The sequence below is a fragment of the Pelodiscus sinensis genome, chromosome 1, assembly GCF_049634645.1.
Source record: "Pelodiscus sinensis isolate JC-2024 chromosome 1, ASM4963464v1, whole genome shotgun sequence".
Classification (NCBI taxonomy): Eukaryota; Metazoa; Chordata; order Testudines; family Trionychidae; genus Pelodiscus; species Pelodiscus sinensis.
Genome location: NC_134711.1, coordinates 20,445,136 through 20,457,242, shown reverse-complemented (window position 1 = coordinate 20,457,242; position 12,107 = coordinate 20,445,136). Strand labels below are relative to the sequence as shown.

Genomic DNA, 12,107 nt, shown 5'->3' with positions numbered 1-12,107 from the left:
AAAAACTTGGAAAGCATCTTGGGGTTTGCACTTGATTACCCAATATCTTAATTTGAGCTGACAAATATAAAAGAGAAAAGAAACTGCTCAGGGCATAACCAAAGTCTGGAGTCCCTGTCTGATATTTCAGTGAAAAGGTCATCCAAGAGACAAGACAACACAGCATGTGATGAGCTGGTCTTGGTTTCTAGCTGGGGATTTTGCAGATCACAAACGAAATCCCAGAAGAATCATAGAATCATAGACCTAAAAGAGGCCTTGAGAAGTCTGCAAGTTCAGTCTCCTGCACTCACAGCAGGACCAAGCACCTTCTAAATCAGGGGTGGGCAATATTTTTGATGGGGGAGGGCACACCAATAATTTGGTAAGTATTCAAGGTCCATACTTTTTCATGATATTAATAGAGGAAGTGTGGGGTCTGGGGTGGAGGTTGGGTGCAGAATGAAGTTTGGGGTTAGGGACTGGGGTGCAGGAGGAAGTGTGAAGACTGGGAGGGAGTTTGGGTGAAGGAAGTGGTTGTGACCTGGGGCACTGGACTGGGGATGCAGGGGTTTGGGTTGTGAACTAGGACAGGAAGCGGTGGTGACTGTGATGAACGGGTTTGGGTTGGCACCTAGGGCAGGGGATTGGGAAGCAGGCGTTCGGGTTGTAACCTAGGAGAGGAGGGGATTGTGACCTGGGACAAGGGCTTGGTGTTGTGGATCTGTGAGGGGATATGAGTGCAGGAGGGGGGCAGAGAGTTTGGGTTATGTGGAGTAGGGAGTAGAGGGTTGGGGAAAGGAAGGGCTGGGGTGCCAGAAGAAGGCTCTGGCTGGGAGACTTACTTGGGTGACTCCCAGCCAGCAGCCCAACACATTTCTCAGGCAGCCTCCTTGCCTGCCCCACCCTTGCCAGGGTCATGTGCATCTGTGAATAACTACAAGGCAAAGGGGAGAGGGATGTGGTGCTTCATATGTTGCCTGTTATTCAAACAAACATCTTCCATTGGCCAGAAACCAGCGAATGGGATTGTGCTGGGTGTGGAGCCAGCTCATGAAGCCACCCATGGGCTCACAGTTATGAAAGAGAAACAGCTTGGCAGCTGCTTTTCTGAGCAGCGTGCAGATGGGGGCGACAAATGCGGGAAGTCTGCTTGGGATCCCTGCTGCATCCGTGGGCCAGATCCAATGTCTTGGAGGACTGGATTTGGCCCACAGGCCATATTTAGCCCAGACTTAATCTAAATCATCCCTGAGAGATGTTTGTCTAACCTGCTCTTAAAAATCTCCAATGATGGAGATTCTAGCCCCAGTTCTAGTCCCTCTGGCTACATCTAAACTGTGGGTTTTTTCAGCAGAAGATATGCAAATGAAACACTCATTAGCATATCTCGCACGCTCATATGCTTATTCTCTTCCAGTCCTTTTTGCGGAAGAGATTTTGCTGTTAAAAAGCCCTATGTAGATAGGGCCATTTGTTGGGAAAATAAACCTTTTGTGCAAGATCCCTTATTCCTCAAAAAATGAGGTTTACAGGATCTTGCGCAAAGGGTTTTTTTTTCCCCCTACAAATGGCCCTGTTTACACGGGGCTTTTTAATGGTAAAACCTCTTCCGCACTTCATTTGCAGATCTTCTGTAGAAAAAACCCGCCGTGTATACGTAGCCTATATGAATGTATAGGACAATCCCAACTTCTATTTTAAAATAGGAGTCTATAGCCCGTTTCTTACAAATGTTCCTTTGAAAATACAAACTGATTTTCTGTCCCTGGAGATTAAGTTTTTCTGCTTTGATAACTCACCCTCTTTCTCCATGCAGGGCTGGAGACTTACCAAAGCCTTTCACAATGTGTTCTTGGAGAGCAAACAGCTAAGTCAGTGGTTTTGGGATGCAGTGCTCTGACTTTACTGCCAAAAAAGGTGAGATTTTACCATGGGACAACTGGTGTGAGTTCCCTCTCCTGCTATAAAATGCTAATGGAGATTAGACACCTGTAGTGTTACCTAGGCAAGGTCAATCACAGTTGCACATACAATGTGGCATTCGCAGAGTTACATCATTGCAAAAATGACAGGTGCTTTATGTCCACTAGGGCTTTACAACAGGAGAGCTAATGCACATTTGTTATCCCATGCAAAAACACGCCCTTTTTGGTGGTGAAGATACAGTCACAGCACGCCTTTCATAGGGCTAGAACCTCTGCCAGCTCCCAATTATCTGGAGGCTGCGGCAAAGCCAGTGTGATCGGCTGCTATAGCTTAATAGCATGAGAAGTAGGGTGGAATCGAATAGTAAGCATGCCGCTGAGAGGCAGAGACTCCTGCATTGTAATCACAGCTCTGGCACAGATTCTATACACAAAAGTTGAGTCATGTAACGATATGGTATTATGAATATGGTGCAACCTTCCTTGTTGATGTTCTTATACTGCTATAGACACCATTGCATTGGTACAATTGTGTCACCACCTGGGCTCAGACTAGTGTAATGCTCACAGCCCTACCTGAAATTGTTATACTGGCATAAAAACTGTTTTCAGACCAGACCTTAGTCAAGTCACATAACCTTTCTGCAACCGCCTTTGCTTCCGCAAAGTTAGCATAGTACCTACTTCCTGGGGCACAGGGCGGGCCAGTGTAGTGATTCCACACTATATGTGAGCAAACTATTGCTCGTCAAAGGAAAAGAATGATATAAAACCAGCCTGTGCCTGGGTCCAACTACTCTTCTTATTTGGAAAATTTTCCCGGATGTGCAAAATATAGCCCAGCGAAAGTAGATGGACCCCACTTCTTCAGTAGCAGGGTGGGAGGTGGGTGGCATGGTCCCATTTTTTATATAAAGTATGTGAGTTAAAGGAGGGGAAATCCCAAAGAGGCTGCAGCTTGGATGTGCATTGAGGTGTGCTAATGGAGGATGGAACATCTGGAGAAAGCAGCTGTGAAAATTTATTTCTTAGGTGCACCCAAAAAATGCTAAGGGCAGCTCTGTCCTGAAGATAACACCCGTCCCTCTCAATAGGGCAGAGAAGGAGATCAGTCAGAGGAGGCTTCTGGTCAGGGAGGAATGTTAGTTGGTCATTGGTGGGGAAGAGATTTTCAGGCAACAGCTCCACTGATTTTGTTCTGACTTGCCAACGTAAATTTTATTTGAAAAAAAGAAAAGGCAGCATTTAGATTTTTAAAAAGGAAGTACGGTAAAGATGTTGACTAGAAACCCACCTCGCTCTGCTTCATCTGCTCTCCATTAGAGGATTGGTGACCTCCTGCAGACTTTTGGTAGAGGTTGGCCCTCTGGCCTTTTCACTATTGGTCAGGATCCTTCCCAGGTGTATATAGGGTCAAGACTGAATTCCCACTTGTGAATCATCTCCAGCTATAGGGGATGCCGAATACAAACCACAATTTGACACAGAGCAGAGGGAGTTGAACAGCACTTACATGAACTCCTTTTGGGTCATATGGGGAGCTCTCTGTGGCCATCATAACCAGGATTCCCCACTTCCTCCCCTGCCCAAGAATGTGAGGATAATTATTATCAAACTTAAGGTGCTTCTCCTCTAAGAAACCCATGGGAACTGGTGTTGAGCTGCCATCTCAGGGCCCTTGAGTGTTTAGGTGCTGGCTTCCTCGACAGCAAGACGGCCTCATAATGGAAGACTGATCTTTCCCCTGGATTAATATACTGCTGTGCTAGCATCTCTTGCCTTCTGGGGATTGCACGATATTAAAGGCCTTTTACTTTTTGTTGTTGTTGTTGTTGTTGTTATTGCTGATTCCTACCCTCTGCAAAAGAGCACAATGTGAAGCAAGTCTGTTGCTGCTGCATTTCTGCCCCTTCTCACACAACTATCTGTGAACATAAATTATGGCAGATATTCAAAGAGCAGTAGCAGGTTTTTAAGCTACTAGCAGGATATTTACAAAGCAGAGTACAAACTGGTTATATTTACACAAAGCAGTTATTTTAAGCAACATCTTTATGTAGCACTAAGGCAAATTCTAAATGAAGTGGTTCCTTATTACTGCCATTCTCTCTTTATGCAGCTCAGGTTTGTGCGGGGCAATATCAAAATGGCAAAATTGTGATGCAAAGAAAATCTGGAGAATTTTAATCCAAAAGTCTCCCTCCTCCCTTTTTTAAACAACATTTTGAATGGGAGCCAGCATTTTGGTGTCTATTGCTGTGATGAGTGCTGCAAATGAACTATTTAGCATTGCATGGAACTGTTACTAAGTACACGTGTGTGAATTTTTTTGGACAAATAGTTTATTCATGAAAAATACAGTCACTGGTTGGCAAAAAATGGGGGGAGGAAGGGAACAAAAAATGGAGACAGTTAAAACCATTCAGTTTGGCATTTTCAAAATTAAATATTTGACCATATTAAATTTATCTCAACTTAATTTAGTCAGCTCTTTGCTAGGTGGTTTTCTGTCTCTATTTGCAAAGTAATTTACTAAATAGTTAAAGCTTGGTTCCTTCATTGAACAATAGGCACAAATAAAGATTTTGTAAGCAACATGCAAAATATGTTGTTGTTATATTTTAAAGTTCTCTGTCCAGACTACTCAGTGGATGTGGTATTGGGACTGAAGCCAACTCCGATTTAAGTTGATAGTAACATTCCCTTGGATTTCACTGAGAGTGCTATCCGGTTATTGGTGACTTACATTAGAGACCAGATTGCGTCCTCATGTATATCTGACTCCATAGTCTAGCCTGACCACTGTTGTTAAAGATTCACCAGAAATGCTTGGCACAAGCCTCATGAGAGTGATGATCTGATTTTTGTGACCTGTTTGCAGACCCGTTACTATCCTTCTGTGTAACAAAAGCCTCAACTCCCTATCTTAGGCTATTGGTAGAAATGTAGCCGTGTTAGTCTGGTGCAGCTGAAACAAAAAACAGGACTGTGTAGCATTTTAAAGACTAACAAGATGATTTATTAGGCGATGAGCTTTCGTGGGCCAGACCCACTTCCTCAGATCAAATAGTGGAAGAAAATTGTCACAACCATATATACCAAAGGATGCTGGCCTGTGTCAGCTGATTCATAGTTGCAGGGCTTGGGCTAAGAGGCTATTTAAATTCAGAGTAGACATTCAAGTTCAGGCTGGAGTCTGGGCTTAGTGACCCTGTGAGGAAGGGAGGTCCCAGAGTTTGGGCTCCAATCCAAGCCCCACACTGTCCTTTAGCCCTAATCAGCTGACATGGGCTGGCTGCATGTTTAACTGCTGTATAGTGATACACTTAGATATCCATCACTATGGTATTTTTGTGCCTCACAACAACGCCATTCCCTTAAAGACCTGACAACATGCGTCTTACAACAAAGAGACTTTTAACACCAGATTACAGATGGAGACCTCAGAACTTTTATTTGTGCTAAAATTCGACATGTTGTGAATGGGCCTTAATCAAGATGATAATTATCTTACACATTACTAAAACGGGCTCCCCACCTTTTGATATTCATAGTGACCCAGATTAGCCACTTAACTGACTCTTACAGTAAGCAATTTCCTCCTTCCTTGTCACTCTCCCCCTCGCTCCCACCTTCTGTTCTATGTAGCTGATTTGTCAGTTTGTATTTTTGTACTTTTTTTCATTGTATTTCTCTGTTATATAATGGTCATGCCCATTCGCTTTCAGAATATGATCTGAAGAAGTGGGTCTGCCCCACGAAAGCTCATCACCGAATAAACTATCTTGTTAGTCTTTAAAGTGCTCCATGACTGCTTTTTTGTTTTAATATAGCCCCTGTGACTTAGCACTATTTTCCCCATTTTACAGCTGGGAACACGGAGCGTGGTAAGTTATTTACCCAAGGTCATAAGAAGTCTGATGGAGAGTGGGTCTTAATACCTGTTTCCTAGGCTACTGTCCTAACATAATTCTTTTTTCCACCCTGCAATGCTCAGAACAGTGATTTTACTGTTTTGCTTTTGTGCTTACAGCAAGATGTCATTGAAAATGGTACAATAGCTTATGAAAACTGGGTGGTGCCAGGGAGTCCCATTTACAGGCAGTTTTGGTTCTATGATGTGCAAAACCCACAGGAAGTGATGCAGAATGGCTCCCGGCCAATACTCAGACAAATTGGACCCTACACATACAGGTAGGCAAATGGTTTCAAAATATGTTATACGCCATATTAGTTGGATTGTAAAAGTTGCTGAAAGTGCTTCTGAAGTATTCTGAGTATTCAGATGTAATAGATATGCCTTAATATCTGCACACATCCATTGCACACACAACCGCTTTGTTTTTATGTGCACAGATTGAGTAAATGCACATATTAATAAGAAGTGAAGTGCAAAATAATCTGATGTTCATGTGGGAATGCTTGCTTGGTGATTCAGCATGCTGGATCATTCCTGAAAACATGACTCCAAGAAAAAGTGCATTATGAAAATCTTAAGTTATGGCAGGACTTGATAGAATTGAGAAAGTTGGCAATGCGGTGTTGCATCTGTAGCTAAAATATTGGGTCTGAAGCTTCAAAAGTCTGATTAATATAGTCTGCAAAACTTCAAACAACCGAAGTATTCCTTTTCCCAAATTTGTCTACCAAGGTCCAGGTTGAGTAGTTCATCCTTGTTGAGCAAATATATAAGCAGGTGATTAACGTTAGTGGCCAATTCACAACAGGCAATAGGCTTCTTCCACCTCAGTGTCTTCTGGAGTATAATCTCTCTCTCCCAGCAACCTATTGACCCAGGAAAACAAATATAATAGCTTCTATTGACATAAGAGTGGCTCATCCAATCAGAGAACCTGAAAAATGTATGATATGGTGAACTCCAACTAATTCAGATCAGAACTTTAAGAGATCCATAGAAATATTTGTTTCCAACAAGATAATGTATATGGCCAGGGATTATCTAATCATGCATTGAAGAAATTATTGAACTCTTAGGGTGTGTGGGCAGTGCAAGTGAGGTGTATGAGTGAGGCATCTGTAGGCATATCCAAGATAGCTTAAATTGAATGAGCACAGGTCCCAACAGCAGTGAAGTCACCTCAGCATTGCTTTCAGTGAGGGATGTACATGTCCACCTAATACCCTGGATGACTCAGGCTACTAGTCCACAATGCTTGTTTGGCCATGTCTTCATCACTATTGATACCTGAGCTACCATGGTTAAAGACAGCATGGGTATAGCTACACATGCTGCCATTACATCTCTGACTGAAGGGCAGATGTTGCAGAAGAGGGATATATTTAGAATCTTTTCACTGTCACAGTTAGAACTGGTTGGAAAGCAGTGCACGATTTTCATGAGAAAATTTTGGAATTCCCCAGGAAAACTTTTCAGCAACATTTCAAACAAGAGACACCAGCACTAGTCATGTCCAGAGAGCCATACAGCTCTAAAATCAATGTTAAACTATGCTCTGTTTTTGTTTTGTATTTGAAGGATGCGATATTTACCCAAAGAAAATATCACTCAACATCCTGACAACACAGTGTCTTATATGCTGCCAAATGTTGCTATCTTCGAGCCTGATATGTCAGTTGGGTCAGAAAATGACACCTTTACATGCATCAATCTCGCTGTTGTTGTAAGTAAAGAAAGGAAACTATAATATCCTAGCTTGGGTGTTGAAAGATTAAGAACAAAAGGAGAGAAGTTATTGCTAATAACAAACTGCAGGGTGGGGTCCATCATCTTAAAACAAAGGTGCTTGGTTCTTTGTTGCACTCTAGCAGCTTGACAATGGGCATACCATATTACATGTATATTACATGTGGGCTCCTTTACACACAATGTACAGTGTCTTTAGTTTAAAGGCCATCAGGCCCAGGGACCGATTAGTATCAAGAAAACGCAAAGCAAACAGCAAAAATTTTGGGGTGGGATTTAGCCACATAGGGCAAAGGGAATTTATTGGCCAGTTTTAATGAGGAATTGAATTGATCCTTTTGGAGACTGGAGTTTCCTCTCCATTCAGATTATAGTACAAGCAGTGCCCTGCCAGTTTTATGCACTGTTCTGACAGTCTCTTCCATCCTGCTCTGGAAGGAAAGGCTGGAACAAATCCCATGCTCATTCTATACTTGGTCTGCCTACTACAACTGCTACCAATTGTCCTAATTGGAGTCAATATGGTAGTGTCCCCTCAGCCATCCAGTCCTATTGAGATCACCGCCCTTTTAAGAAAAGCACCTTGCTCCAGAAGTCTGGGACATGAACTGGAGAATGGTGCTATACTTGTGTCTGTTTAAATTATTTAGGCATTTTCATATCACGATGACTTTTGGCTTTGACATTATAAAATGCATATTCATACAGGCTCCTGATTTTGTTTCTTGAATTATCCTGAGCTCAGACAAATATTTTGCACTATTATCTTGTGTCTCCAGATTTTAAGTGGCCCTGCTTTTGTGATGCCATGAAGTGGCTCCTGTTAAAACTGCTATTCATTCATTATTATTATTATAAACTATAACAAGCTTGATGCTGTGGAATACAGAAAGGAAAAAAACCAGGAGTCAAATGATAGTACTGTTATTAAGGCACTGGACTAGGGCTCTCAAAATGTTGGTTTAATTTCCAACTTTTTTATAGACTTAATTTCCCTGTGCTTCAGTTCCCCATTTGTACAGTGAGAATGACAACACTTCCTTTGCCTCATCCTTTGTCCAGCTTGCCTATTTAAACTACTAGAGTCTCTCTCACTGGCTGCGTCTAGACTGGCATGATTTTGCGGAAATACTTTTAACTTTAAAAAATACTTTAAAAAGTGCTTTTGCGCAAAAGCATCCGTGGCCAGTCTAGATACAATTTTGCGCAAGAAAGCCCTGATCGCCATTTTAGCCATCGGGGCTTTTTTGCGCAAAACAGTTCTTCCCTGTCTACACTGGCCCTCTTGCACAAGTATTCTTGCACAAGAGGGCTTTTTCCCGAGTGGGAACGTGAAAGTATTTGTGCAAGAAGCACTGATTTTGTACATTACAAAGTCAGTGCTCTTGTGCAAATTCAAGCGGCCAGTGTAGACAGCAGGCAAGTTTTTGCACAAAAGCAGCCGCTTTTGTGCAAAATCTTGCCAGTCTAGATGCACCCACTATGTCTTCATACTGCTCTTAGCACAACAAGGCCTTCATGCTGTTTGGCACCCAAGGAGGTAGTATAACAATTTTGGGTAATGTGTGTAATAATTTTTGTGATTTTTAAGAAACCAGCTCTTAATTCTAAATTAGATAAACACAGCTCTTTTCAACTGAGAACATCCAAGAGCTTTAGCAACATTTATCAAAGCTAGTATTTCAAATCTGTATGCACCAAGTTACGCACCTACATTCCCATTAAGGACCTAATTCCAAAAAGCGTATGCTAACTTGAAGTCTCAGCTCAATTCTGGACTCTCTGTGCTGTCCCAACTGTTTCCTTGCACCATGGGAGCAGTGGCCAAAACAACTAGCTCTCATGCCTCATGTCTTAACTTGCATTCTGGATAGGCTGCATAGACGGAACTTATTATCCCTTACTCTACTTCACAGCTTCATTAATCCCAGTCCGAGTCTGTCCTGCTCAGTACAGATTTCTTTGGCACTGAATGTGTATAATAGCTCATACTAACAGTTATTATTATTATTGCAGGCTGCACCCGCCCTGTATACAAACTCATTTGTACAGATACTGATGAATACCTTGATCAAGTCATCTAAATCGCACATGCTACAAACCAGAAGCGTGAAAGAAATTCTTTGGGGTTACGAAGACCCCTTCTTAAAAAAAGTACCAATTTCTATGGAGCGAAGAGTTGGTGTTTTCTACCCGGTAAGTAAAATCTGTAAGGAGAATCACCTTTACTGTTCTGTGGAAAGAGTTTTGGACAGTTAACTGACAGTGGGTGGCCTAAGGGTAAGTCTACACAGCACTCAGGGCCCGGATCAGCAAAATCCAAGCGTGTGGGCCTCAGGCTAGAGCGTTAAACTGTGTAGACATTCAAGTGTGACTGGGATGACTATAGTTTGACACGTTCTGACAGCCAGGATGGGGCTCAGGTTTCAGAGCCCAAGTTGCAGACAGAGTCACAATATCTACACTGCTGTTTTAATAACTGCTGTAGATCTTTTCTCTGAGATGCGCCACCATAGGTTCTAAATCACAACGTAAACATACGAGGCTATGTCCCACTACTCACAGAGGGTAATATTACTTCATGTGGAGCAAAAAGAGGAAAGAAATGGCCATAATTACTGGAAGAGACTGGAGCGCAACAACCCTGACCTAGATAATTCTGATTCTGCAAAAATACCCCCACACGTGGACCTTGCTTCTTTACAGAGTCCCACTGGAATCACAGAGTCTATGGGTTTGTGGACTCTGTTACAGGAGTGAAGCCTATGATGACAATGATTAGGAAGTGGGAATAAATAGCTCATCAGTGGCATTCTTGTACCTGATAATGTTGGCAGAATGTGCATTCTTCTATTTTGTTACAGTATGGTGGAGTCATGTGGGGGTGAGAGGGCTCAGCTAAGCAGAGTGGCAGAGGTGCTAGCCAAACATTTTGAGGATAAGTGTGTGAGCAGCTGGATTTGGAAACAGTGTCCTGTTATTAGAATCCCTTTGGGAATTACTATGGATTTGTCTGCTCCTCTGCTGTGTGGCAACAGACAGAAAGACAGCTATCCAGCCAGCAAGTACAGTTCCACCTTCCTAATCTTTCCCCTAGCACTTAGTTGGAATCTTTCCCAGCTGCTGCTCAGATAAGAAGAAATACTTTATACTGTCTCCCTATAAAAATGAATCTCCCCATACTAGGCAACTGGATCTGACTCTTCAGGCCCTGATTTAGCAAAGCACTTAATTCAAGTGCTTAACTTGAGGCATATTAAATCCCCATGGAACTATTCACACATTATCAAGTTTAGCACATTCTAAAGTGTTGCACTGAATCAGGTCCTTAGTTTCTGTTTTGCTATTAGCATTAAGAAACATGCGATTCCAAACATCAGAATCTCTATCCCAACCGTAACTCCAGAATGTATAAGAATAAAAACCCACATCTGATGTTTGCATGGTCAAGAACAGCACAAAAGTCTGTAGAGGATATGAATATAAAAGGGCAATTAATCATATATGATCTCATTAAAAGTCCTGGGAGTCATAAAGCCAAACTGTTGTTCTCTGTTCTTGTGTCTTTTGCAGTATAATGGCACATCTGATGGACTGTACAGAGTCTTTAATGGGAAAGATGACATAAGCAAAACTGCAATAATTCAATCCTATAAAAACAAAAGGTACCATAAGCATTGTTTATAAGAGAAATGGACATATTTCCTAAGCATGACTCTAGACAAGACATCACAGGCCCAAGCCAGAGAGCCCATGGTAGTCAATGGAAAGGCTCTTCTTTACTTCAATGAATACAGAATCAGGTCTAAAATCATCAAAACCATATTCTCTCCTTTAGCCCACCATCATTCCATCATGTCCATGAATTTCAGGGTGTCATATAAAAAGTCATATGTGGGGCCTGCAGCTCAGCAGATCCAGGATGGAAGTTTCTATCCTAGGTTTACACAGCATGGTTACCTTGGACCCTGTAAGTGCAAACACCAGGTGTTTTCTATCAGACAGCCTTCATCGGCCACAGCTCCTTCTGCTTGTTAGCTGAGAGGAGAGTATGGGATAAATAACATAACCTCGGCTCTCAACCCCGTGGGAATGTTGAGAATGGCATTGGGCCAGCTTGCGGACACTCAGTACACAGCTAAAGTATAAGATCACTGGGAGCCCTGCCCCAATGGGTCTCACCTGGGACCCCAACCTCAAAGGTGCCTGGGATTCCCCCATGCTGGATCCACGTCCACTGTGGTCCAGGGCACGAGGTGACAAGGATGGAACTCCATGCAAACTGAAGGGACATGAACATTTCTAAGTGCCTGTTACTCCATATTATGCATTGTTCTGTGTGTGTTGGTGTATAATGTCACTTTGCAGTCCTTGCATTGTGTAGCCAGCTGGCAGCATTAACACTGTAGTATTAGTATCTTAGAGTAATTAATAAAGCAACTGTCTCTATCAGCTCTGTGTAGAAGCAAATCCATAAACCTGTTCATTCACGGCCCTAGGGATCATGCTGTGGGCTGGCACAGGGAGTTACAGGT

At 42.5% G+C, this 12,107-nt stretch overlaps 1 protein-coding gene across 8 annotated transcripts in view; it reads left to right on the top strand.

Moving 5' to 3' along the window:
* CD36 (CD36 molecule (CD36 blood group)) overlaps positions 1 to 12,107 on the top strand; it is a 63,536-nt gene that overhangs the window by 27,721 nt on the left and 23,708 nt on the right. For all 8 annotated transcript variants that reach the window (XM_075926457.1, XM_075926429.1, XM_075926451.1 and 5 more), the window contains exons 3-6: positions 5,941 to 6,101; positions 7,405 to 7,549; positions 9,589 to 9,768; positions 11,146 to 11,237. In XM_075926457.1, the coding sequence (XP_075782572.1) occupies positions 5,941 to 6,101; positions 7,405 to 7,549; positions 9,589 to 9,768; positions 11,146 to 11,237 (578 nt within the window). The remainder of the gene's footprint in view (positions 1 to 5,940; positions 6,102 to 7,404; positions 7,550 to 9,588; positions 9,769 to 11,145; positions 11,238 to 12,107) is intronic.